Genomic DNA, 26,853 nt, shown 5'->3' with positions numbered 1-26,853 from the left:
TTACACACACTTGGTGATCATCTGTATTTTCCTTTTCTTTCACACTTGGCATTCTGAACAGAGGTGATAAAATATGTTCAGTATTCAAGGTGAGGATGCTCTACCAGCTGACATAATTGCACTGTTTGTTAGCTTTAGGAAAGGAGGCATGTTTTATAAAGAAAATGCTATTAGTAAATGCTATTAGTCAACTTACACTCAATTGTTACCGGGGGGGGGGGGGGACCCAACAAAAAAAAAACCACAAAAACTACACTCCACACACAATTACATATTGCTGGGTAATTAATACAGCTTAAACCCCGTGGTCTGGTAGCCTCTTAAAGCCTCTGGAAGCTCTTAACCATTTCATACAGAGTTCTGTCATCCTTTCTGATTTCCCACAAGGTTATAGTACAGAATTTCTATTATCCTACAGCCAGTTACTTTAGCTATTCTTCTTTCCTTGGGACCTGCAGAGCTTTCTAGCTCCCAATTAGAAAGTGCTTTGCTCAGGGAAACGATAGCTCAACCAAGCCCATAAACCATCTTCTATATCCTACCTCCTCTTTTGATTTCCATCCAATTAAGCTGAGAGCTAAAGTTTTGTTGGTTGGGTTTTTTTCTGGAACTGCAAACTGATATATTACATCTTGTATGCGAAACAATTACTGCTTCAGTTCCACAAAGCACACAAGCAGTTTCAGTTGTCTTTAGACTTTTAAAGACCTTCTTACAAAATACTGCTAAGAATAAGGCTACCCTATCTGCAGTTTTGTTTTAATTTAGTGATTTATCTAATATTTCTTTCCAGAAACAGTTCATTGTTTCCATGTAAGTGTTGTATGTCTTGGTTTAAACACACCTTTTTATGTCATTTTTTCCACAGGTACACAGAAATGACAGATCATAAACTGCGCAGAAAGTTAATTTTATTAGTTTGTAGATACAGGACAGATCCTGCAGTGCTATTGCCATGGGCAGACTTCTGCACTAGGCACATGTGCTGAAATCTACAGGCTGATGTCTATACTGGTAATTACAAATGAGCACAGTTCACTGTTCCTGGCTTCTATTCAGTGCCCAGAAGAGCAGTCTGAAAACCAGGTCCTAGAAGGGCTCCATGAAGCAGAGCATCTATGGAGCCATCTATGAGATGTGAAACAGGCATTCCAGCGGATTGAAGGCAATGCCAAGGTCAATCATAAATATCAGTATATACATGCAATTAGAATGACCAAAGCCACAGTAGTCTAAGAATAAAATTTAAGACTGAGGCCACAATGATACATCTAGAAGTATCCAGAATATGAAACAGCATATAAATAGCAATCAAGACATGAGTAGACAACGTACAGTATCATTATGAGACTAGGTATCTGTAAATTGGTATCTGTAACTTCCCTTCAAATCCTTCCCCTGCCACCAAACAAACAAATCAAAGAACCCACACATACCCTCTACAGAATGTACTGATATACAGAGACTGCTTTCCCATGGTAACCTTCCCTCCTCCCACCCTTCTTCCTTCAGGATGTGCTCCTGAAAGACCTCAAAAGAAACTTACTCTCCATACTTTACACCTCAGTAACAGGAAGCCTCCCACACTAGTCTGCATACACTGGGCTGAGCTTCCTCCTCTTCCTGCCCTGTTCTCCCTGAGAGAGGATTCAGAAGGAAGGATTCTTCTCATAAAACTTCCATTCCCTTTTCTTTAAAAAAAAAAAAACCACAAAAAACCGAACACCACCACTTGAAACAAGAAATTCCACCACACATCTTCAAAGACCAAGGGGGGGGGGGGGGGGGGGGGGGAAGGAAGGGAGACTGAGCAAGATATTCTTGCGTCATTCAAACAGTACATCTACAGCACACAATGCATACAAGATAACTGAGGAAGCTCATGCTCCAAGACAGCACTGTGTTCATTTACTGTGCATTTCTCAGAACCACACTCACATGATTATAACACTTCCTGCACAGAAGTCTCACCAATTACTTTCCTTTGGATGTGAGGAGGATATAGACTTTGAGAAATGAGGTGTTAGTAGCCCTGTGACACCGTGTCTTTAGTTAAGTTGCTATAAACGTCAAAGATAAAGTGTTGCTTTCTGAAAGCGAAACACTGATTTCCACATTGACATTTCTGGAGAAGGGTTTTTTCCTGCATTATCATTGGTCTCTACATCTGTTCAAAGCCTTGTGTATTTAATATAAAAAAAAACCTACTAAAAACATGATTCCTATGGTCTATTTCACCAATTTTTCTTCCAGTGGGAAATCAACTGTCAGAGCCCTGACATCTGCTATTGATGTGTAAAAGCAAACCAGTTCACCTCTCTCTGTATAAAAGTACAACCTTACATCCAAAGCAGACAAGGGAGAATATGAAGCAGCACACAAGATTTTGACCCCAAAAGAAAATACTTCCTTGGAGATGCTGACCAGTTCTTTTCACTGGCAATTTTTGATTTCTAGCCTCGTATTTAATCTTGTAACTGCAAGCACTTTGTGTATGAGACCCATAAGCTGAACAAATGAGTCTGGAGGAAAAATGAAAAAGCTGCCAGCTGCCACTACTCTAAAGACAACTTTATTTATATTATGAACTTAACCTTCCAATGCAGATCCTAAGTTTTCACCCTATGAAGAGGCAGGACAGCATTATTCAACACAGGTTTCTTCAAAGACCACACCATCAGGATATTCTACTCTACAATGGCTCTGCAAGGAACCTAAGGTCCAGTTCCAGTTCTGTGTTCTGGCAGTGTAAAGCCTCGTTACCATCCCTACCTGCTTCACAGATCATTTTACCATCTGCAGACATGATCTTTTACCAAAAAATGATTTCACAAAAGCACTAAAATTGTTAACAAAGGGGCCAGGTTTTGTTTTGAACTGACAGATGTCAGACCTACACCACCACAGGAAACATGGCAGAGCACAGATACCTCTGTGGTTAAAATCATTTGCAAATCTCATGCCTTCAAATTAGCATTCTTTCCACCCATACACAGAAATATGTGGTAATAAAGTCCTGGTTTTGTAGACTGAGATATGTTCATCTATGTGTATACACACACACAATTTACATATACTTACACCACCAGTAGGAGAGGTGAATATTGTTATATTATTTAATAATTCTTAGATTGGGCCCATGAGTAATAATAACAGAAATCAAAAAAACAACAAAAGATATTTTAAAGTGTTAGGTAATTGTGTATACTGCACCTAAACAATATTTAAGATATTTAGCTAAAACATCAAAAATGTTCAAAAGGACTTCATAGATATCTAGCACTTTGCCATCTGAAAGACAGCATGCTATTTTGAAAGACAAACGTGGTATTAAAGTGCAGCCATTTCTGGAACAGAGACTTAGAAAAACTAGCTGGTGCATAGAAGCCTGTGCTACATCACAGGAGTAACAAGTCTGAACTAGAATGGCAAAGTAAACCCTTCTTTTTGCAGCAAAAACTAAAGGATTTTTAACATCCCTTCAGAATCAGAGTCAACAGGAGCTACTTTAAGATATACACAGTAACCCGCATGAAATTTAGCATCAGAGTTTGGATTTCAGCTTCTCTTTCTAGGGAGAGAGATTTCAAATATAAATCCACATATGCACAATGGAAGTGAGTTACTGTCACAGCAGAGAGCCTTATCTTCTGAATTCCCAATCTTAGACTGTTTTTCACTCTAGAAAGTAACTCAGTAGACATGTCACTTCAGTCATTTGACTTTGACTATACACAACAGAGCCAATCTGTTGATACTAGCAAGTACAGGTACATCTTTTCCATATATCTAAGACCATGCCTGTCCAGCAATAACAGATTTTATACACAAATATAGCAGCCTAGTAATAATACACCTGGGATTCTTGGGTTCTAATACCCATAGAAGTTACAGCAGTAAACACTCACATGTGATAAACACTTGCATTTCTCTAACAAATTGGCAACAGCAGCCACCAGACTTGCCATTCTGCACTCACTAGGTTGCTGCTACATGGATCAGGAGCCTCCCTGCAACTGCTCCTTTAAAGTCTAATAGGATTCAGGGTTGGGTTTTTTGTTTTGTTCTGTTTTGAGGATTTTATTCATTTGTTTTGTTTCCTCCAGTCAGCTCCAAGCAGCAGCACCACAGCTCTGCGCTGGGCTACTGCTGTCACAGGAAGTGACATGCAGTCATTGAGGTAGCAAACACAGCCCAGTCATCTCTGCCTCCCACGGGAGAGAGCAGAAGATGACAAGTAGAAGGTCTCAGAGATTGGTTTTCACCAGAGACTATCTCCTGGAATGTGCTAGCCTATCTAATGAGACCCGTAACACCACAGCTCCATTTCTACCACCAAATATAAACCACGTAAATTGCTGGCACCCACTTATGCCTGCATATTCTGCAGTCAATCTACTGATTATAATCAGAAGCCATGAAGTCCCTCCACCAGCAAAAGTATAGCCTAAATATCTTCATTCCTTTTTTTTAGTGAAAATTTCCTAAGCACCTAAATAATTTTAAAATGGGACTTAATTCTGGTAATTTTTACATACAAATTGTTGAGACTTTTTATTCCTTTTCATCCCACAGGAAAAAAAAAAAGATAAGATTAATTCATTAACCAGCAGAATATTCAGTAAATTATACCTGAACACTTCCATTAAGAACAGCACTGAAGAGAAGGCAAGGTTTGACCAGAATATTTCTCACTGCTAAGGATATTTGAAAGGAAGAGACAGCAGACGTAGTTGCAAAGCACAGTTTGAATTTATATCAACTGATAACTTAAAAAAAATACATATGCATATATATAAAATACTAAGAGCTGATATATACAGAACCTCCCACAAAATTTGCAGGAGTCACTTACTGGCACACAAGTACTCCTTGCCATATTAACAGCCAGAAGTACTGGATTTTTTTAGAAACCTCTTAGCTAATCCAATGATATAAACTGTGAAAGTTCAGTTTCATTTGCCAACTTTTCAGGGTTTTTTCATGACCTCCGACCTGCGGGGGAGACAAAGCTGATATATCAGGAGAAAGAAGCTTCACCTTCTTACTTGGAGAGAAGTCTGGTTAAAATATGTAACATCAGTGCCCCTGGACCTTCGAGCTATAAATACAAATAAATACACTTTAAGTAGTGTTGCAAAGGGATTCGCTGGTGTACTTCCGCTTTTTAAATTTATTTTTATAGGAATTCGATACTCGGTGCAAGAGAGATCCAAAAGAAATACCCTACAGAGCCAAGAGACAGCGGTTTTGTGCAAGTGCACTACTGCCCTCTCCTGGGGCAGACCAGATCTGCTCCCGTATTTACACCACCCAGCAGGCCCTGAAGGGAGCTGCACCTCCAAGACCATCAGGGCTACTTTGCAAGCTCAAGATTTAAAACAAACAAAAAATTAAAAAAGTAAACCACACACACACAGAATAAACGCAGCAAGTTATTGATCATTATATAAACTGTGATAATTCATCACCTTAAATGCTACAGCAGTTTGTTCCTTCCTCCATGACCTGATGCAGGAGAATCCAGAAGTGATTTTCAGCAGCAGCAGAGCTAGCCTGTGGGACAGCAGGACATTCCAAGAACTAAGATAAAGAGTCAAACAGCAACTTTCACATTCAAAAATGCTTAAAAACTTTGACATTATTACTGCAGGACTACTGCAGATCATAATGCAAAGAGTAAGCATACAACATTACAGAGGCTCTTAATGCAATTGCTTTGATTTCAGTGGCATTAGACCAAGGATAAATTTTACTGTTAGACAAAATCCTCCTTTTGATTACCTGCACAAGCCCAGGATAACTCATGGGCCCAGGTACACCTTCCATTTACCAAAGCTTAATGAGTTGCCTTATGTAAGGCAAGCTTCAACTGGCAGAATGCACAGTTTTAGCCCCCAACAAGCATGAGATAAAATACATAGCTTAAGCCTCAGCACAAAAGAGTTTAAGCGAACTAATTTTAGTTTTCAGATGTGACTGCTAAGAATGAACACAGGTTCAGGTACTGCAGTTCAGCTGAAAGGCAACTCACTAAACTGCAGTAATCCTAAACCTACGTCCAAACCATAAATTCTAATGTTATTAACAAAGTTTGGTCTTTACAGAATGTTTTAATGGAATTTACAATTTTATTTTAAACTTAACTAAAAAGCTAAGCAAATATAGCCTAAACATATGTATTTAATGGACTACACAGGTATAAACCTAGTCCCGCAAGTCAAATAAGTAGAAAAACAGCCAGAGCAAATGGAGGACGCAACTTGATGGCAGAGTACATTCTGCAGGTCAGGATGGCCTCAACCAGTCCAACAACCAGCCTGAGAAGAGGAGCATTCAATTGCAATCAGCCCAAGCACAGCTAATTCTATAAACCCAGACTGAAAACAACCGATCACATAGCAGTTCTCAAACTGAAACTCCCCCATCCCTTTTGACCATAAGCTTCATGAAAGTTAACACTGTTGTGCAGCTGTAAAACATCATACAACTCTCAAATGTGAGTACAGCCTGCAAAACACACTCGGCACTAGGAAGGCCTCAGCTAAATAGTGGTGTATCCATTTTTTGGGAACACACTTCAAGGAGAGAAGCATTCCCCATGGAAAGGGTCCAAAAAGGAGGCAAGAATGATCAAAGCTAAAAGTTGTCAACTGTAGCATCTGAGTGAACTGGCGTTCTTTAGCCATTCGAGTCTTTTTCTCTAGATTAAAGTCAGACAGCATTACCAGTTTTCAAATATGTAATGTGGTTGCAGAGAGCAAGGTAATAAATAATTTTCTGTATCTGCAGAAGGAATAGCAGCAATGGTTTTAAACTGCAGCAATAAGCATTCAGGTAACACATCACTTCCAGTGGGAGATATAATAAAATAATCAGAATAAACCAAACTAAAAGGCTTTAAGAAGATAGACAAACAATTGCTAAGGAACAATGTAGGGGTGGTACGTGCATTTTATTTATATATTTGTGTATTTAATTTGAATACATACATATATACACAGAAAACCAGTGATCTCTGAAATATCTTCTAGTCTATTCTTGTCTATGAATTTCCATAGTAAGTATATGCAATACAAGTGAGAAGACAAATCATTTAATGTACTTCTGCCCCAACTGTACTTCTATTTCAGTGAAGTCAAACCCACAGCAGCATATTGGTCACAGAACCTGAAACATTGCTCACTGGCATCAGGAATTAAAAAGATGAAACAAAGCCAACGGAAGAAGCAGAGTATAACAGAATGTCTAATGTTTTACAAGTAAAAAGTTACTACCTATAAGCCAGCAAACAACAGGAAAAAACATTGCCTAGAATCCTGTCCATAGGTGTATCAGCATCAAATTTACATACAGATCATCAAGTACCAATACCATATAAACCATAATTTTGAATCCAGTCTACACCAGCAACAGTATTAATCATCAGTTCACAGAAAGGGCTGCTGATGCAGCTTTCTATAGGCACTTCTACTCTTCTCCTGTTACTATATTAAAGTTCAAAATTATCTTGTGGAAGCTAAAGATCAGTATCACTAAACCACTATGAGAAACAGGCCTAATCAACAAAAAATGCCTTAGAATTAGACCATGCTGGTGGTCTGCCTTGTAAATGCAAAGAAATTGAGCTCACAAACTATACAAGCTGCAGGTGAATTCTCCAGCTGTTCCTATCTTTAAAGTCATACTTTCCCTGGGCTATTTTTAACTCTATGCATTTCAAACTTAAAACACAGACCAAATGAGAGACAGAACAAGAGAGTATCTCCCCAAAATTACACTCCTGCCAAGTACCCATGTGCAAGGTCTAAACATTCAAAGGAACAAGTAAAAATCCACTGCCTATTTTCCCAGTACTGGCATTCTCTTATTTAAAATTATTAAAGTGACCAAAAAAACCCCAACTTTTTGGAAGGAAAAAGGCTAAAACCCTGTTTTTCCACAATTTTTTGTGAGCTATAGTTCATGTTTTGCTGTAACCTTAATCATCCCTTACAGGAATAAACATTTGTACCATACCGGTTTTATTTTTTTAACTCCTAGATGCTGTATAAGCAGGAAGGGAAGGAGGAAGGCCACCATACAAAACCAGCTTAAGGACATCTTTAGTAAAAGATTAAAAAGAGAAGGGGTTTCTTACAATGACTGCAAAGAGATGGTAGTTACCACTACAACCTTTTGTTGCTCTTTCAGCTTATGCTGACCAACTGAGGAGTGCTGAGCTCTTCCTGCTACTGATTGCTGCAGCCCGAGTTTTTTCTCCCACCTTGTCCATTTGCTGCATGCTTCCCAAAGCTGTCCTAGTACTAATGCCTCAGTATCACCCATCAAACTGTTTGTTGCCCAGCAGTAGAAGGCTCAAAAAATATTTAAGCATCAAGAGGCCTCAGCTGGGAGGGTCACTTTAGAGCCACCACTCTCGTTTCTAAATTCTTGAGAAATTTAGAGAGGTTGTAACAGCTTCTAGCTCCCCAAAGCCAAAGGATGGCCTTTAACCAACTAGGGACCCAGAGAAAGAAACAGCAGTACCTTTTCAGTGACCCCATCCCTCAGAAACACACATCTCTGCCTCCTTCCCCCACCATGCCCTGTGGAAGCCACTGCCTTTAATCCCAATTCCGGGAGGAAACAAGTGCTTCCCCTCAGAAAGCGCAATTATCGACCCTTCCCACTCTCTTCCCCACCACCGCCGAGCCTCCCTACCCGCGCCGCTCGAGAATCCCACCCCAGCAGCCCCTCCCGCCTCTCTCACAGCCCCCGACGCCCCACACACTGACCAGCAGCAGCGGAGCCTCGCCAGTTCGCCCCCTCACGCCAGCGCTTTCCCCCCCATAAGCGGGGCCCGAGGCTGCCCCTCACGCAGAAACACGCCCATAAGCGCTGACCGGCAGCTCCCCTCAGCCACCTGAAGGCTGCCGCTTCTCCGCCCTGCATTGCCTCCCTACCGTGCTAAACGACTCCTTTTCGCCAGAAACTCCATCCCTACACCCCCGCGCTCCCCTACTCAGGTTTTACTGCAGGGCCCGGCCGCCCTACCCCGCGGCCGCCGCAGCCCACGCGGCCCGGCCCGGCCCGGCCCGGCCCGGCCCATCCCTTAGGGCCCCGAGCAGCCGCGGCAGCCGCACCGTCCGCGACCCGCCCCCGCCCAACCGCTGCTGTGGCCCCACCCTTCCGCGGGGCGCACGCGCTGGCTTGGCCTTCTGCTGTATGGTGAGTGAGCCGTCCGTCAAGAGGCAGGCGCAGGCGAGGACCAATCAGACGCGCCCATCGGGGCGTGGGCGGAGCCTTGGCGGCAGGGTGGAAGCGGCGAGGCGCGGCGCAGGGGACGGCGGCGGTGAGGGGTGGGCGGCTCGGGGGAGGTAGTGGGGTGTGTCTGGCCGCGATCGCGCCTTCGCCTCAGGGACTATTAGCTTCAGCGCGGCGGGGCGAGCTGTGGAGCTGGTCCCAGCCCAGCAGGGAAGTCGGCAGAAGAGAGGAAGCGCCCGTAGTGCGGGCGGTCAGCGGGCCTGGTCGCTTACAAAACCGTGGCTGGGGGTGTCGGCCCGCCGGTCCGGCCTGGCTGCCGTGTGAAGGGGAGGCCCCCTCCGGCGGGCTGCCGCCGGCCGCCTGCTCGTACCGCCGTGTCCCCGCGGGAGCAGCGCGGTGCCTGGGCCCGGGGCGGGAGGCAGGCAGGCCCGCCCGCGGTGGAGACGGGCAGGCCGCCGTCGGTCGCTTCGGTTTGTCCCCGTGTTGGGAGACCCCCTCTGCTTGGAAGTAAGCGTATTGCGCTGGAAAGCTGGTGGTTGCTATCACCCGGCTTCAGCTCGGCTGTGGGACTTCGCCCTGCGCACGTGAGAACTTAGCAAAAGGATATTTATTAGTGCTCCATGCAGGAGGTGGTCAACGCCGTACCGCCCGTATTTCAGCCTCCCTTCAGACGGCCGATGGTGCTGTTCTGCCTTTCTTCCCTTTAAGACCTGATGCTGTTTGCACTTGAAAGTGTTTCTCTTTAAAAGTAAACTGTTTTCTTCAGTGTGCCTCCTTGGTTTTGATCTCTAGGCCACAGCGAAGCTATTTGAAACTGGTTGAAAAGAGGCAGTGTTAAGAGACTGTCTCGTATGTTGGACCATTCCAGGCAAGTAGCATTGAAGTATGTGTGTATGTTTGCTTTACAGGTAGAAATGAAGAGAAATTACTGGAGAGGCAAAGAAAAGCATGGATGGAGCAATTGCAAGCAGAGCTACCATCCCTATCGGTACAGAAGACCCAATCACAATAACTGTACTGAAAGGCAAGTATATGCAGCTTGTGCTTAGCATGGGTTAAGCCGTTAGACCATTAGATGTTATGCCTAATTAAATTTGCAGAATGGTGGCTATCTAGAACTGGGAGGGCTGCCATCTAAAAATCTAGTGGACAGTACTTCTGGTATATCTGTCATCCCTAGTGGAAGTGGAATTGCATTGATTTCTGGAACTTTATTCTATGTTCACAACTGTATATTGATTTTAAACTGAGATGTGGTTCCATGAGCTAGTCCTTTCAGGTGTGCCTGATTGTCCATAAACTCTTCATCACTATGCAAAGATAGTTCAGGGAAGAAAAATGTTTGTAAGTACTTCATTCCACCTGCCCGTTTATTTTATGCCTCAGTGTCTACTAGTGTAAAAACTGTCATTAAAGGATCTTCCTGAAAGTTTAAAAGCATGTTAAGTAATATGGTAATAATACCACATCTAGCAGATCAGGAAACTGAAACAAGGTCTCATGAATAATCCACTGCCTTGAAAACTGATTCTTTTAGGAAGGTACATTTTAAACTTTAGAACTTACACTTGCCTGTGTCTGAGCTATTTTTATGGCTCTTTCCTGTATTCTTTCCTTAGTGCCTCTTGCAGGAATAAAAGAGGGCAATCCTTTGCTTTAATACTCTAAGCACTTTTTTAAATGTATTTTTAGAGAAAGAGATACATACGCTTATATGAGTTGCCCTGTTAGTTGTATTTGTGTAAGAAAAGTTAGAAATGCAAATGGGCCCTAATTCAGTGAATATAGAGTTAAAAAGATTTTATTAAAACGCTTTAAGTTGAAGTGCTTGGGTTTGATGCGGTTTGGTTTTTTCCCCGTGTAGATCAGTTATGTTCTTTAACTATTCTCAAAGTTGTATAATCAAACAGCAATAGAGCTGGTATTAGAACTAGAATTTCTTTGTCATTTTGTTTTCAATAAATTACAACTCTTGCAAAACATCTTGGCCTAATGCTTTTAAGATGACGTGTAATAAGACCTGTCTTAAAAAGTGAGAATTATATGGGTGATTCAGAAAACATCCAAGTGGAATTTTGCTCATCAGTACAGAGTGTGCCCATTTAAATTACTTCAAAAAAGAAGAAAGCTACAGGTACCCTGTTGACTGCGATGTTTATTACAAAAGCAGAAACTTCTCTTTTTTGGAGTTTTCATTAAACTTTTGTTTATTTTGCATGTTTCTGAACCTCATCAGTGAAATTCTTGTCCCAAAGAGAATGGCAAAATATTTTTGACCTGACATCAGTGTTTTACCCACACTGTCTCTCGCTTTATGCTGTGAAGACTTACATGCTTTCAAGGGTGGGCTTTTCTTTTAGTCAGGGGATATGGTAAAATGCCCAGAATTAATCTTTCACTGGAAAGAGTTAAAGGCACTTGCAGAATCAGCAGCCACCTCTAATGTTTTAGCAAGTAATTAAGCCTTTTAAGATGTTGGTGTCTCTAATGTTATTGAGAGGTTTTTAAGTTGAATATTTTTACGGTTTTATTTTTGTAGTTTAGTGTATGGTGATATACACAGTGTATTTACCACAGCCCTGCAAAATTGTACTCCATTAATGTCAGTTACAAGTTGCTTTCTAGATTCTTTGTGGGAAAGATGTGTAGGACAATTGTGAGCCTGTCTTGAAGGCAATGCTATTTTTTTAGGCCGGAACAGGAGGAATCACAGACCCCAGTGAATGCAGGCCCCAGCAGCAGTGGAGATCCTTCTTCATCCAGTTTAACACAGAACTCTGTAGTACCAGGTAAGAGACCATGTTTACAGGTCAAAAATCAGTGTCTATATGCTGACTGTATGAAAAAAAGTAGTAGTAGCTGCATTAATAGTGTGGTGTTAAAGGAAGGGTATAAGCAGTAAAGTTTGTCATGAAAACTAACATTGGGTGATACAAAAAGATGTAGTAAGTGAGGATCTAAAGAGCAGGGCCAAATACACTTTCAGGTCCCCAAGTGCTTCTCGTGTTTGAAAACTTGTGTGCTTAGCCAAGCTGATATAAACTGAAAAAATAGAACTCTCTTTCTCCCTCCAGAAATGTTGCTTTGGGAAGAAAATGAACTTTGTTTCTTTTCTCGTATGTGCTGAAGATGTTATAAAATACGTCTTTCAATGAAAACATTAAATAAGCAAAGAAAATAAGAGAGCATATAAAAAAATGATAACTTGCATCCAGTTATTCAGTCTTTTAAAAGACACAACGATCCACCACTTCGGGGGGTGGGGTGGCAGGAAAATCATCTCTCTATATGCCTTCAGTGTATTTTGTAGTCTGTAAGAAATACACTCTGGCTAAATGTTTGTTCATTATCAGGGAGTCGACTGATGAAACCAGACTTAATGCAGTAGCAATGTTATTGAGGAAGATATCCTGCTTGCATTCTGGTTTCCTGACTCATTAAACAACCCTAGCAAAAGCTAAGCCTGGTAGAACATGTATTTCTCCACAACAGGTGAAACACCACTGACTCTATAACCTCTTAACAACAAACAGACAAAGACAGTTTAAAGAGACCTTTTTTGTATAGCACCCTTTTGTGCTTAAGAGGTTGTGAGCGTGTTAGGAGATGGATCCTGCAAAACATTTATTGCTGTGTAATCAGATTCTGTATACTAAATGCAGTGTGCTTTTATGAACCTTACTGATTCATTCGCTAACTTTATATTTCTGTTGACCTGAATAAATCTTGGTCGCTTGTTGCTAAGCTGAAACCTAAAAGATGCTGACAAGGAGCTGAATTCGAAGCAGCAGCACAAAGAGATTACTTGAAATGCAATTTCTGGTAGTAGATAAAGGTTTAAATAAAAACTCTTGAAATGAAGATGTTAACACTCACCTCTTCTGAATAAAATCGCTTGTCTTGAGACAGTGTGCCATTATGAATCTGTCAAAGTATTTTGCCTGTCTGCCTCTGGGAATTTACCCAGGCAGCGAAGCACTAAAATTGAATGTTTCTCTCATCCCACTTCATCTTTGGAAGGAGCCTCTGCATATTGTCCAAATGTACTCTTGATTGTATCTAAATCTCTTTTATGTGTTGAAGAAAAAGTGGCTTGTTCTGAGAAGTGAATTGCTTTATTCTGGTGTGAGTGATACCTCATTGTCAGTGTTGGTGGTTTTGGTTTTTTTTTGGTTTGGGACTGCCCTACCTAGTCTTTTAACTAAGAGTGTCCCCTCATGATTGATTTATAAAGAAAGGTAATTTTTGTTCTGCAGCAAAACCTGCTTCTCTGATCTGTCTGAATTTCATCTTGGTTAGTGGTGACATCCTTTCTGTACCTGTGTAACAGCACTACGTTTGAAAACTATAAATAATCTTTTTTTTCCTTTAAGTGGCTGTCATCTATTCCTAGTCTGTGTATCATGCTTGGGACCTGCTGGGAGCAAGAGCTTTGAGCCTCGTGACTCTGACATTCCCATGAAGATGTGGGATGTCAAAGAGCAATAAAGAAACTTAGTTATCCATCTGATTTTGCCTAGGTTTTGCCACTTTTTTTTTTTTTAATTTAAGAACTGCCAGGATTTTACTATGACTCAGAAAAGAACCGCTATTTTCGCCTACTGCCTGGACATAATAACTACAACCCACTCACCAAGGAGAGCATTCAGTACAAGGCAATGGAATGCAAAAGACTGAGACTCTTAGAAGAGGAAGAAAAACAAAAGAAGGTACATTCTGAAAAAGATTGCAATTAGGCTTTATTGTACTCTGGCCCAGGACAGATTATAAGCTAAAGCCTTTCACTTCTGACTGTGGTACAGTTCCCTAAGCTGTCTGAAGAAACGAAAATTTCTTTTTGCTGAGAATTTATAGTCCTTGAAGCCTTTTGGTTGGCTGTTCCACACAGGAATGAAAGTAAGTCATTGCAGACAAAAAACTTGTAAAGAGACAGAAACTGTGCTCAGAATTGCAGATTGTCCAACAGTTACACTTGAGTCAGGACATTAGATGCCAGGTTTCAAATCCCTGCCTTGAATTGGCAAAGTGGGGTCTTGATTTTAAGTTTTCCACATGTTCTGTAAATGTGTTGAGCATATTCCTGGACCCTGAAGAAACAATACTAATGATATTTTGTGGAAACAGCTTTTTCATGAAGAATTTTTTTGGACAGGTAAAGTCAAGGTGGGTCTTATGTTTATAATGAAAAGCATACAGGCTTTCCAGGCATAAAGTATTACAGCAGAGTTAATGCTGATGCTGCATATTGGTAACCTGGATAAAATACCTAACAATGATGGTTTTTAATTACCTGAAAGCATGTCTTATAACTTTACAAATCACAGCTCAGCTTCAATGCACTGTCATTTGGAGGAAGCAAGCAGTATTTTTCTCGTTAGGTAATGAATTTCTCACTTCAACCAGCTATTCAGCTCTTCAGTCTTCACTGTGAAAATGCTGCTGTTGGTTTGGGTTTGGGTTTGGGGTTTTTTTTTTTTGGTTGTTTTATCTGTTTCCATGAGCAGTTTAGGTGTCATAGATACCAAACAGCTGCTAGCCACGTTGCTGTTAATGGAAACTGTGGATATACATCTTTTCTCAAAATCTGGCTATTGAATCAGACATCGGAATTATGTTCCCAGATAAGAACATTTTGACTCTTAAATACTTGCTTTGTTAAAGCGTTATCAAAAAGATTTATTACTCTGTAACTCTGCAAAGTACTCTATCGTTTGGTCTCCCCAGAAAGTGTTTGCGTGAAATTTTAAAAAATTATGAATAGGAAAGTAGTTTAGTGCAGCAGTGAGACTGCATAGTTAATAGCAGTCTTGTTGTGATAGAAAGTTTTGCTGTATAATAAGAATTTAAGGTGTTCTAGTGAAACCAGAAGGTGACTTCACACCTCAAGGTGGTACTGCTGATTATGTCAAGCAAAAACAATGGCTGTTGTTTTTTGGTTTTCTCCAGTTTTTGTATTTATAGAAGCACCCTGCATCTCACAGGAATATACTGTTGTCACTTTCTTGTCTGCTTACTGTAGTAGACCAGGGAGATGGTGCTGGAATGTGTTTTATAGACCTTCTGAAAATTTTAATGTATGTAGGCTAGGGGAAAAAGTTACCTAAATATCCCAAACGTCTAAGACGCACAGCCATGTTTGGCTCATAAACAAGCAAATAACTGAGTACACTTTCTTGTTATTCTCTTCCAGAAAACAACAAGGGCTGGACTGAACTCATCTGTGCTGTTACAGAAAAGGCAGCTGGGTTTGCTCAGCTCCACAAGTTATTGCAGGTACAATGATTTGATTTGTCTTCTGTTTGCAATACCAAGTTCTGCTATTAGTGCAACTGTTCCTGTCAGGGTTTTTGCATTTCTTACTGTTCCACTTAGGATGAAGAGGAACATGTTACTTACATTAAAAAAATAGTTATATTCTTTTATAATCAGAGTACTAAAGTGATGAGAATTCAAATGAAGAAGAGGTTTCCCAATGCAGATAACTGGAGTTTAAAAGTTCACTTTTTTTTTTTTCTATATATGCTGTTTTGCCACATTGTGCTTTTTGAATACAGTACAGCTTTTCTTTGGGTGAATGGTCTTCAAGTGATGTGACCGTTCCCCCTGCCCCCCGTTAGAATAGCTATGCTCAGATTCAGTAACAGCGCAGAAGGCAAGTCAGTGACTTGCTATGTTGTTGTTTCTGCTATTGAAGATGTGCTGGGGTTCAGAATAACGGGATGAAATTCCATGAATGTGGAAGATGCACGTGTTCATGGGTTATATAAGTGAAGTTGCAGCATGCAGGCATTTTATTTTCTGTGATTGAGAAGCAGTTCTGGATATCCGATCCAGAATTCTTTTCATTGGCATTAAACTTAGGCTTACCTGAATTCTTCTTTCTCCTCCCCCTTCTTTTACAGGCTGGTCCATGAACTAAAAGTGAACTGCATGCAGAGGAGGAAGATAGAAATTCACAGTCCAGATTCCTCAGTTGCTGGAACCAACAATTTTAAAATAATTGTGGTATGTTAGGAGAACTGTTAAGTCTTTAGGATAAAGAGAGCACATCTTCAGTGAAAATTCAGGATCTTGTAATTAAACCTCATAGGTCAAATTTTGCTTTCAAAGATGCGTTATTCCTGTTGTGTCAGTTCTCAAAATATGTGCTCGGTAATTTTAAACAGGTGGGAGGAGGCTGTTCCTTTCCTAGAAAGGAAAATGATGAAAAGGTTGGATATGAAAGTAATTTTTTTTGGTTTTAAGCTGATCAACATGTTCTCTTGGGAATAAATAGGAGTTGAGTGGATAATTAGCGTGGGGCCGGGATGGGGGGGAGTGGAGAGGATTAAGAGAAAGAAGAAGAAAATGGAAGAGAAGAATTTGGGGAGTGGCAAAGTCTGTAGTCCAGACTCTATGTAAATATCAGTAATCATCTTGCATCCCATGATCTGAAGGCAGTTTCTGCTGGTTTTGATGGTACTGCATGTGCAGGAGAGGTCTCTGGAGCAAACATCTTCCATAGTCTATGAAGGAAGCTCTCCAGGACCAGCTCCCGGCCTTGTAAACAGAGCACTGCATAGGTAGCTGAAGCCAGAAGGGAGTCAGAAACTTAATGTCATAAAAGAAAAGTTGAAGTGTAGTACCAGCCTTTTTGCTGTGATCCAACTGCAGGAGAATTCCACGTTCACTTTTGATAAGATTTAAATTTTTGTTTTGAGTCCTCTACCAATACCAGTCTGTGCTTACTAATCAGCCAAAGTGTCTAGAACTGATATACTTGGAAAGAGTATTTATTGTTACTCAAGGACTAAATCCTTTTCTTACTCATGTTTTTTCTGTGCATGCATTTAAAAAGGAGTTGGCCACTGTTTTTAGAGATGAATGGAAAGCAGACGGTGTTAAAGGGATCAGAATTAATGTGTTGTTTCATTTTAGACATAATGCAGCTCCCTTAAGCTGTTTTTTCCTGTAAGTTTCCAGTAAGTGTGACCAGCAGGCTTTTGTTTTACAGGCAGATGTTGCTTGTGAACGGATATTCACTGTGAATGATGTAGAGCATGGAGGATGTAAATATGGTATCGTCAACCTCAGTGGTTTGGGGAAGGAGTCTCTCACTGTGGAGATGTATGACAACCTCTACTTCACAAACCGCAAAGTACTGTGTTCTGTTCCTGCTTCCTTCCGTTACTGCATTTTCAGAACACTGTTCCTTGGGAGGCACGGGTGGAACTGCATGAGGGTTGCAGAAGGGGTTAGGAGGAGAGAATGGAAGAATCTAGCAATGTGAAGCTCGGATAAATGCAGAATCACAATAAACTTGTCTCTGAAAGTCCTCAGTACCAGTGTGAGTTCTCAGGAATATTATGCTACAATTGAAACGGAAGACTATGTAGAAGTACCAGCTTCCAAGGATAGTGCTTACTTCAGAGCTGCACTTGGCCATTGCTGACAAAACTGATGTTGAGGGCCAGAAATGACTAAGATTTGCATGCTTCTTTCTTAAAAAATAATTTTGGGAAAATGTGTTTATCCTTGAACATGAAGAATATTTAAAACAGGCTTTCATAACCTCTTCATGCTCAGATTCTTTTAAGGATGATCTCTTAAATAGTAGGATGCGCTTGGTGCCTCAATCCGTGTTTGGACAGACTTTTCAATGCTGCTCTGTCTCCTACATTTAAGAGGAGTATGAGGCTAAAATGCTTGTGACCCATTACTGGGCTATTTAGTGGGCTAAGGAAGTGTGCCCAGCGCGTACTCTTACGTTATCTTTGCATGGAAATACCCTTTCATGAATTGCATAAGAGATCACAAAAATAGTATGTCTTCTTGTGTCTGAAGGTGAATTCTGTGTGCTGGGCATCATTGACTCATCCAGATTCTCATGTTTTATATCCTTTTAAAAAAAGCAAACTTTCAGTTCAGCTTTCACAAGTCTGCATCATGCTGCACAGAACAACTAATTTCCAGGAAGACTTCTCATGTAGTTGTCCCAGAAATTAAGTTTTCTGGAAAACAGAGAAAGTTACAAAAATTGAAAGATGTTGGAGCTAGTGAAACAGATGTATGGTTCTGTTATAGATAGATGTAGAATTGTTCCAGTGTAATTTTAGGTGAAAGACCATGTTTCCTGCCCTGGAGACTTCTCACTTCATTAATAGTGTAGATGCCATATCCAGAATTATCTGATGTTTAGAAACTGGCTGTGGCAAAAGAACAAGAGAGGGTTAAGGCAACTAACTTTCTCTTTGAAGTGGACCTCTTTGAAAGTGGGTTGGTTGGTTTCTGTTGTTGGTTTCTCTTCTCCTCTCTGAGAGGAGAATGGGAGCAATTCATTGGCGTCGTGCTCTGCAACTTTCAGAGCATGTTCTGCAGATCTGTCTCCGAAGAAGAGGAAGGTTGATGGTATAGTAGAGGAAGCAGTAATGGACAATACAGAATCCAGAAGAGAGGAAGAAAAGGGGATTTAACGTGGGAGATGGCAGGCAACAGATGTGCTAGTAAAGTGCCAAAAGAGAGGAAATTATATAGAAATATATGTAATGGCTCATGGGAAAAGCCAGGCAATTCAGGACTGATCCAGAAGGTGGAAGGAGTTCATCAGGCTTGCTCACAGCTGGTTAGAAATTGGGGATTGTTTGGTTTGGTTATTTTGTGCTTTCCTCTAGTCGTGTCACAGATTTACCCCACTGAACTTGAAATGCAGCCTTCAAATCCTATTTATACCTGGTATAATCTTTAGAAAGTATTTTAATATAATCTAAAGTGAGTCTTCCTTGCCTCCCCAGTGTGTGCTCCACTTTTTCCAACTTCTCTCCATGAAAAACAGATCTATATTAATGCAGTGTCATCAGCATGTAAAGATGAGAAGAATGATCCATGTAGGCCATGTGTTGGGTTTTTTTCTATCACTAGAAAGATGCCTTAGTAATCTTCTTATCTTGTCTTTCTGGTAGTGAAAATACACAAGCAAGAATAGGAGTTCTTTCTAGCTCTTTCCTATGAAAGAAATGAAGAGTCAAGACTTAATTGTAAACTGTAAGGCACATCAAAGGTCTCAAATTCACAAATCAAAAGTATCGTGAGCTGTGGCTGTGTCAGAGCATCTTGCTTTTCCCAGGTATAAGTGTTAGGCAGCCTGTTCCATTCTAGGGAGAAATCTTTGTTTTCCTTAACTCACTTCAGCAAGCTGTGTCTCATGGGAATTGCAGAAACACCAGGCTGTGCCAGTCTGCTTCCAGCATCATTGTTCAGCAGCACTAACCCAGGTAGGGTGTTTTTGTTGTTTGTTTTTTTCTCCAATTTTCAATAGCAGTTATGGTATGAAAAGAGCACAAAGGAAAGATTATTTCTGCACTTTTCTTCAGTAGCTGGGGACACTGTTGTATTCTTGTAAAGCTTAGAAAGTCTGAAACAGTTTAAGAAGTGAACAGATGAAAGAACTTACCTTAAGAATTAATTAACAAGCAGTATTCAAAGCACTAGTTTATTTTTAGCTGCTGCTGATGTAGTTCTTGACTTTGGCAGGAGAATACCTCACTTGTAAACGTTTGGGATTTTTCGTGAGTAGCTTGGCCTGTAACTAATACTCAGAAGCTGCACGCAAGAAGTACTCAAATTTCCTTACAGACTACCTAGAATCGTTGCAGAATCCCTTCTCATAGTAGCTACTCAAGTATGCTCAGTGGATTAATCAAAGGTGGAAAGCTGGTAAATGTCTCAGCCCATAGTTCTTTGGACAAGCTCATGCTCAGTTGTGTGTAAGCATGATTGATTTAGAGAATCCTATGTCTTAAGTCTGATGGCTGTAGCTATATCTTTATGTATTTGTTTGTTCAATGTTCTTGGGGGCAGGACTTTATTAATTGGACTTTCTTGATAGGTGTCAGAACCATGCTTCTTCAGGTCATGCAGTACAGTCCTCTAACCTGGTTTCCATTCAGACATGATCAGTTGAGTTTATACAGAGGAAATCTGTGATAGATGAGAGTTATGGACCTATTTTAAATTTTTAATGTCGTGCTATTTATGCAGCCATTTTTAAAAAAAAAAAAAAGATGCATAGTATTAGCATGAACTTGAAGAGTCACTGAAGATGGATGGCTACTAAGCCAGCATGCCCAGTTGCTCTGTAGAACGTTGTAAGCCCTTCACCATAATTAGATGCCCTGAGTTCCACCAGAGTCCTCCTGTCTAGTATTTCCTATCGACTGTTTTAGGTATTTCCAAGTTTCTTGACTGACTTCGCTCTTCTAAATTGTTGGTTTGAGGGAACCTTGCTAAGTAGATGCTGGGAGCGAAGCAGAACTTAACCTCTCTAAAACCATGTTTTAGACATGTCACTTGTGCTGCCTGATATATGTATGATCATGGTGGATGTGCCATGAAGGAAGTGAAAACTGAGGACTTAAAATTTATGTCATGTCAATTAGTAGACTTTGTGCAGGAGCTACGTGAGTAAGGGTCAAATCTAGGATACTGTTACCTACCCAAATCTTTTTTTTTTAAATAGGCAGGCCAAAAACTTACAGGTTAGGCTTTGGCTAATCTATAGCTTACAAAGTAAATGTTTTGTGTTTCTAGCCCACTTACCTTTAAAAAATGGCTTACTTAGTGCTGTCAGGCAAGTGTTATTTTTCTTTTTCCTGCTGTGGTCAGCCCTCTGACTGCTGAATAAATTTCACAATCTCTCACAATCATCTATGTATATAGACTATAAATCTTCAGCTTACAGTCATGAAGTCCCACTTTTGTTTCCTGCCTCTTGAGTAGCACAGGGACACTAATTGGGTAACATTTTCTCTGCTTCAGATTGAAATGTTGAAAGAAATATGGAAATCCAGAGAAGCTTTCTGAGTTATCATCCTGTCCTAACATTTTATGGATGCTTCATGTTTTGCTCCTCTCTCCTAGGAGATCGACCTGGAATGCTGTGCAGCTTCAAGATATCCACTGCCTGGTCCTGTGCTTGGTGCCTGAATCCCCAAGCAGACAACTGCTTCAGCACAGGTGATCTGCAAGGCTAGCAACCCCTTCTGTCTCAGTGAGAAAGACTTCTTGCGTTAATCTCCCAGCTGCTACCCAAATTACAGCTAAATGAACATAATCTGTCTTCCTTAGGCCTGACACGACGAGTTCTTGTGACCAATGTAGTGACAGGACATCGACAGACATTTGGAACCAGCAGCGATGTATTGGCACAACAGTTTGCCACACAGGTAAAAGAACCATACACCCTTCATTTTTTCAGAGCGCCGCCCCATTGGTGGGCGTTTTGTTCTGTTTGTGATGGGACTCATCATGCTGTACGTAAGGTTGTGATTACAGTTACTGTTGGATAGCTGTTCCACAACAGAGCTGATGTGGTCTGATGCTTGCACACAATTGAACAGCAACAGAAAGATTAACTGATTTCAAACTCTGTGGCAACAGAGGTAATTTTTGTTAATTGTGCAGAGGTAAAAAGGAAATTAAGGAAATATAAAGAGCACAGTAATAATGCGTTGTAAAATTGTTTTGGTTTTGGCAAATGACCTCATTTTATTAACACTCAGTGTATTGTCTCCATCAAGAAGAGGAAGACCCCATTAAATACTAATGGACTCGTTCACAAAGATTTAGTGAGAAGGGTGAAATCAGAATATGAGAATTCCAGTTCCTGTTTTGCTGTTACGTTAGACTACTTACCTAGCTGAACTTCTACAGCTAAAGTAAATAGTTGAGGTTTGAATGGAACTAATGTGTTGGCTGATGAAAAATGTTGCAGTGTGTAATGAAAATTCTGATTCTTAATGCCTGTGTTAATAAAATAATTTGACAACTGCACTAGAGAGCTAAAAAGCTTGACATGGCTTCTGTCTGTATAACTTGTAAGATCCTTTCAGATGTTACACAGTACGCTTCTTTCTCTTGGATTCTTCCAGACCCCAATGTTGTATAATGGCTGCCGCTCAGGTGAGATTTTCAGCATTGATGTGCGTCAACGCAACCGAAAGGGCCAGAGCTGGAAAGCAATTCGTATCTTCCATGACTCAGCAGTTACATCTATTCGCCTTCTTGAGGCTGAACACTATCTTATGGCAGCAGATATGGCTGGAAAGGTATGGTTTTGTTGCGTTTAGGGTATTCTGTTCCTTTTAGTATCTGGGCATTGGCAGGTGCTTATCCCAGTCCCGAGGGCGGATGCCTGTTCTTTGGGGGGGGTAGTATGGAACTGGGTGGTAGTCCCATATATGGGTCCTCTTCCAGATCCGCTTATTTATCAACCATCAAGTGCACTCTGCTTTGTTAATATATCCTCTTTCAAACAATTACTTTAAATTGCAGATAAAACTGTGGGACCTGAGAACAGCAAAGTGTGTGAAACAGTACAAAGGTCATCACAATGAATATGCTATTCTCCCTTTGCATGTAAATGAGGAGGAAGGACTTCTTACAGCAGGTGGGTTGACTTTTTTTCCCTCTACTTGTAGAGTGCATGGCAGTGATTTTCTTACACCTGAGGAGCGTTTCTTAGCTACAGCTGTTGGAAGCTGTAAAGCTGTTAATTCTTTAAAATTCAGAAGAAATTTAGCCTTAGACATACTGTAATATACTATGAAAATCAAGAAATAATGTTATGGATGCACACCTACTGTAATCACTCCTGTGTAGCGCTTAACAGCTTTATCTGCTGTGTCCTGCAAAAGTCCCATTATCCTTTCCACAGTGTGTCTCAAGAGTAGAGCAGAAAACACTTGATTTTGAAATTGAAGGAAACAATGTGTAAACGGGAGACTTGGTGATAACTTTATATAGAGACTAAAGACCGTGCATATGTTTATTTGGTGCTTAAGTGGGTAGTGTGGTGATGGACTGAAGCACTGGCATGTAAGCGTAACTCCTTGTAAATTGTCTACCACTCAGGTTCATTTTGAATATACTTAGCTACAGTCTGATATTATTATCATTTTATTTGGGGTCGGGGAGGAAAGGTGACAATAAATGAAGCAAAGTATGGGCAAGTTTCACAGTATCACTGTAAACATGGTGACCTCCTCTCCTTGGATTTGTCAATAAGTGATGGAATAATGACAAGAATTTTTGTTAATTAACAATTAAGGGAGTGAGTTTTCCTCCCCTTTTTTGGCTTAGGAGCTTGATAATGAGGAAAGCACTCTAAATACTGATTTATCATACCTTTTTATTGCCTAATAGGAAATGCACATTTTTCCCACTTTTGCAGTATTCAGTGTAGAATTTCTGTTTCGTAAAGTATTGAAAAGTACTTCGCCTCTAGTGTGTGTAGAGCGGTCAGGGTTTTTTCCCCATAGACCTTCTGCTTCTGTGATGATAATCTTGCAGAGCCGTGTAAGTACTTTTGGTGTGATGTTGAATTGTGGTGTCCTTTCCTTTCCAGTTGGTCAGGATTGCTACACCAGAATTTGGAGTCTCCAAGATGCCCATCTGCTTAGAACCATCCCTTCTCCCCACCCATCCTCCAAAGATGCCATTCCCAGTGTGGTGTTTTCTTCAAGACTTGGGGGTAGCCGAGGAGTTCCTGGCTTACTCATGGCTGTCAAACAGGATCTCTACCACTTCTCCTATAACTGACACAATATTCTCCTCGGACCTGGTCTACAAAGCTGCCAGCCTATACATGACTTCAAAATTTTTGCACCAGTCACCATGCTGTGGAGTCACTATGTGCTGCTGTTGCATCTGCTTTACCCATGAAATTCTGAACCTCCTTTAGTAGGTTCAGCAAATCTTGCTGTATACATCTCAGACATCTTGTAAATAAAAGCTGAGTGCTGATTAACTTCTTGGGCAATGTTCAGCCTCTTTGAAATCTAGCTATAAGCTTTGAAAAGCTGGTAGTGTGCAGTAAGGGCCTGACTCATGCTAGCTGAATTTGCTGTCAAAAGGCTGCTCTACCTTAAACCTAGTTTGGTCATATAACCACTTAGCTGTGGTTACACCTACGTTCACAAGTAGGCTGGTGCAACAGAGTGAAGTAGCTGGTGTTGAGAAGCTGACACTAGGTGTTCTGGGGCTTTGTTTGGAGTAGCTTTGGTCTGCATCCCTGCATCAACTGTCTCTACTACATCTATGGTTGGAAGCAGTCCAAGGAACAGCAGTTTTCCCACTCATACTGTCAGTCCTTTGAGCTGGGCAATGCTAAACTTTGTCCTTTTCAGATGATGGTAGCGTGCTGCTGCCCTGCCGCCATTCCCTTTAAAAGGCAGCAAGTGTAGAACAAAGTCCCTTTCCTGGTCCAGTAGCCAGGCTGAATGTCCCTGTTAACTTACTTACCATAGTGTTTCCTAACCGAGTCCTCAACCCTAACTGGAGTTCGGTCAGCAGTCTGGAATGGCAGGGTTGCTTATGCAGCTGTAGCGGGAGACAAGCCCAGCCTGGACAGCCCACATCCTCTTTGGGATATGAGATCACCTGTGAAGAGGCAGGGCTCTTGCATACAGAGGTACAACTGGGCCCTCGGCTGCGAAGTTGTAGCACCAGCTCATGGTAATTGGATGACACTTCAAGAGCCTGTACCTGTATTTGAGAACAATTATCATCCCATGGAGCCTCATTACTTCCAGCTCCTTGCTGGTAACCAGTCTGGGTGGGGCAAGACCATCTTGCAGCTAGCATATGTAGGAAGCACTGACAAGCTCAGGAGCCTACAGGGGGTGAAGGCCCTCGTGAACTAGGTGGTGCTACTGATGGGCTTCACAGGAAAGACACACTGCGCTCAAGTTTTCCAAAAATCTTAGAAAAGGAATGCAGGAACTGCCTTTACCATCCTGGGATCCACTTAGAGCATTCAGATGTACAACTGTGTCATCAGAGATGCTACTTCCCATGGGGTCCTGCCAGGTCAGCAGGTGAGCATACAAACGGGTTATAGTCACAACCTTGCTGCACAACATGTTAAGATGGAGGCTGTGTCCAGCTGGCTCAGTGAGATGGCCATGTCAGAGAGCTAGGCTGGGTGTCTGCATTCCAAGTGCCTTCTGAAATCGGGTATAGGCTGCACATGTGCACAAAGGTGTGTGTTGCTGGTGTCTGTAGGTGTGGCCTATAGTTGGGAGTACAGCACAGCACTCACACCTGGGATACCATCTGTGTCTTCATTGCAGAGGGGTGCAACAGTGCTGAGCATCCTGGGAAGGAAGGGGCTTGCAAGTCCCTATCAAAGCTTTTCTGCTTCACTAAATTGCATTCCAGGAATAAAAAGAAACAGGGCTAACACCTGTCTCTTGACTGCTTACTCCATTCACTCCACCATATCTTTTGAGCAGGCATAATTAAATTGTTTTCCAAGGCCCTTCCTGACTTTGCTGGGTGTTGTCCTATGCCTGTACTGCTGTCTCTGACAACTGGCCTGCTCAAAGGGGCAGGGAAGGCATCAAGTAGCAGAAACACATTTTCCAGCAGCAGAGCAGCAGTACTCCAGCAGAGTATCTGCTCTCTGTGTACAGGCAGAGGCAGGGGTAGGGCTGACTGTAGGTACATTGAAGAGCTGTTACAATTCCCTGTGTTACAATACTGCTACAGCCCAAACGAGGTGAGGGATGCTCTGCTGGTTAATCAGGTACAGCAGGGTACCAAGCAATCCTGTTCCTGCCCTCAGAGAAAAACCTTCACCACTACCCTCCTAGGCATGCTACAAAGGTTTCTAGCTCTTTTATTTCTCAGCAGATACTATTATTCTTTTGCACCTAAAGCTTTTGGCCAGAGCAACCTATTTATGGAGGGATTGCACCCCTCCACCTACATCATGATGCGCCATCATCTCTATTGCACCTCACACTGATGTATCAGGGAAAGCTCTTAGGGTGCAACTGAGCAGGAGTATTTGCAGTTAAACAAACAAGTGGTTTGGCAAAACTGTTCAATCAGTCACAAAATGTTTTTCCTAGAGAAGGAGAGTGTGAGCGGCAGCATGAGCACAGCAGTTAACATGGATGAGACACTCAAGGTTGTGGCGTGAGCTCTCTAAGAGCTCATCAAGGACTTAGTGTTGCAGCCAATTCATCCCTTTGCATGCCTGCTAGTGGCCTGAGCCCATCAACCACACTTCATGGGTGTGCCTCTGGCTTGGCTTCCTCCAGAAGAAAGCATCACAAGAGCCCTGCATTGCAAGTCCAACACAGGGAGATTCCCTTCACAAGACCAGTGCAAACCTGAGCGTATCCTGTGGTTTTTTGTTTGTTTCCAATGCACTCCTCTCCCCTTTCCTTCCGTATTTTAAGTGACTTTGGATAAGAGGGAATTATTCAAATACAGGTGCCAGGAAGCGTTGGCCCTAGTAAAAATCCTCTCTGTCCTGCAGGCTCCACACTCATTTCTCCTGTCCTCTCACAACCTTCAGGCCTAAGCAATGTGCTGTTCTAGGAAACTTGACCCTTTCTTCTCAGCAGCTCTTATTGCTCACCACACTGCAATGTTATGTGTGGTGATCTCCTTTCCTTTCTTCGTATTTCTTTTACCCATTAATTTATATAGAAGACAATAGAGCAGGAAAACTCTCCTCTTGGGAGCAGTGTAATAACGTTACAGTGTGCATGTATTCTATATGAAATAATAAAAGGGTAGTCAAGATGAAAGATGAATCCCAGCAAATATTCAAAACAGTTT

General features: G+C 41.5%; 1 protein-coding gene across 4 annotated transcripts; it reads left to right on the top strand.

The window, feature by feature from the left end:
- Positions 1 to 9,275: 9,275 nt before the first annotated feature.
- Positions 9,276 to 24,032, top strand: DCAF4 (DDB1 and CUL4 associated factor 4). 4 transcript variants are annotated; one of them, XM_076344740.1, is made up of 14 exons: positions 9,276 to 9,334; positions 10,155 to 10,270; positions 11,938 to 12,035; positions 13,798 to 13,955; positions 15,437 to 15,519; positions 16,149 to 16,251; positions 17,240 to 17,383; positions 18,070 to 18,119; positions 19,417 to 19,496; positions 21,142 to 21,237; positions 21,349 to 21,446; positions 22,152 to 22,328; positions 22,555 to 22,669; positions 23,627 to 24,032. In XM_076344740.1, the coding sequence occupies exons 2-14, from the start codon at positions 10,161 to 10,163 to the stop codon at positions 23,818 to 23,820; spliced, it is 1,506 nt and encodes a 501-aa protein (XP_076200855.1). In that variant the 5' UTR covers positions 9,276 to 9,334; positions 10,155 to 10,160; the 3' UTR covers positions 23,821 to 24,032. The 4 variants fall into 4 exon arrangements, with proteins under 4 accessions (XP_076200855.1, XP_076200856.1, XP_076200857.1 ...); XM_076344741.1 differs by lacking the exon at positions 9,276 to 9,334 and adding an exon at positions 9,648 to 9,830; XM_076344742.1 differs by lacking the exon at positions 9,276 to 9,334 and adding an exon at positions 9,654 to 9,753.
- Positions 24,033 to 26,853: the final 2,821 nt, after the last annotated feature.

Source organism: Aptenodytes patagonicus, chromosome 7, assembly GCF_965638725.1.
Source record: "Aptenodytes patagonicus chromosome 7, bAptPat1.pri.cur, whole genome shotgun sequence".
Classification (NCBI taxonomy): Eukaryota; Metazoa; Chordata; class Aves; order Sphenisciformes; family Spheniscidae; genus Aptenodytes; species Aptenodytes patagonicus.
The sequence above is the reverse complement of the archived record's forward strand: the minus strand, read 5'-3'. Positions and strand labels throughout refer to the sequence as shown.

Excerpts from the sequence above, each read along its gene's own strand:
- DCAF4 (XM_076344739.1), top strand. The coding sequence starts at position 10,140 with ATGTTTGCTTTACAGGTAGAAATGAAGAGAAATTACTGGAGAGGCAAA. Across the intron at positions 10,271-11,937 it reads CACAATAACTGTACTGAAAG|GCCGGAACAGGAGGAATCAC; the intron begins GCAAGTATATGC and ends CTATTTTTTTAG. Across the intron at positions 17,384-18,069 it reads TCTACTTCACAAACCGCAAA|GTGAATTCTGTGTGCTGGGC; the intron begins GTACTGTGTTCT and ends TTGTGTCTGAAG.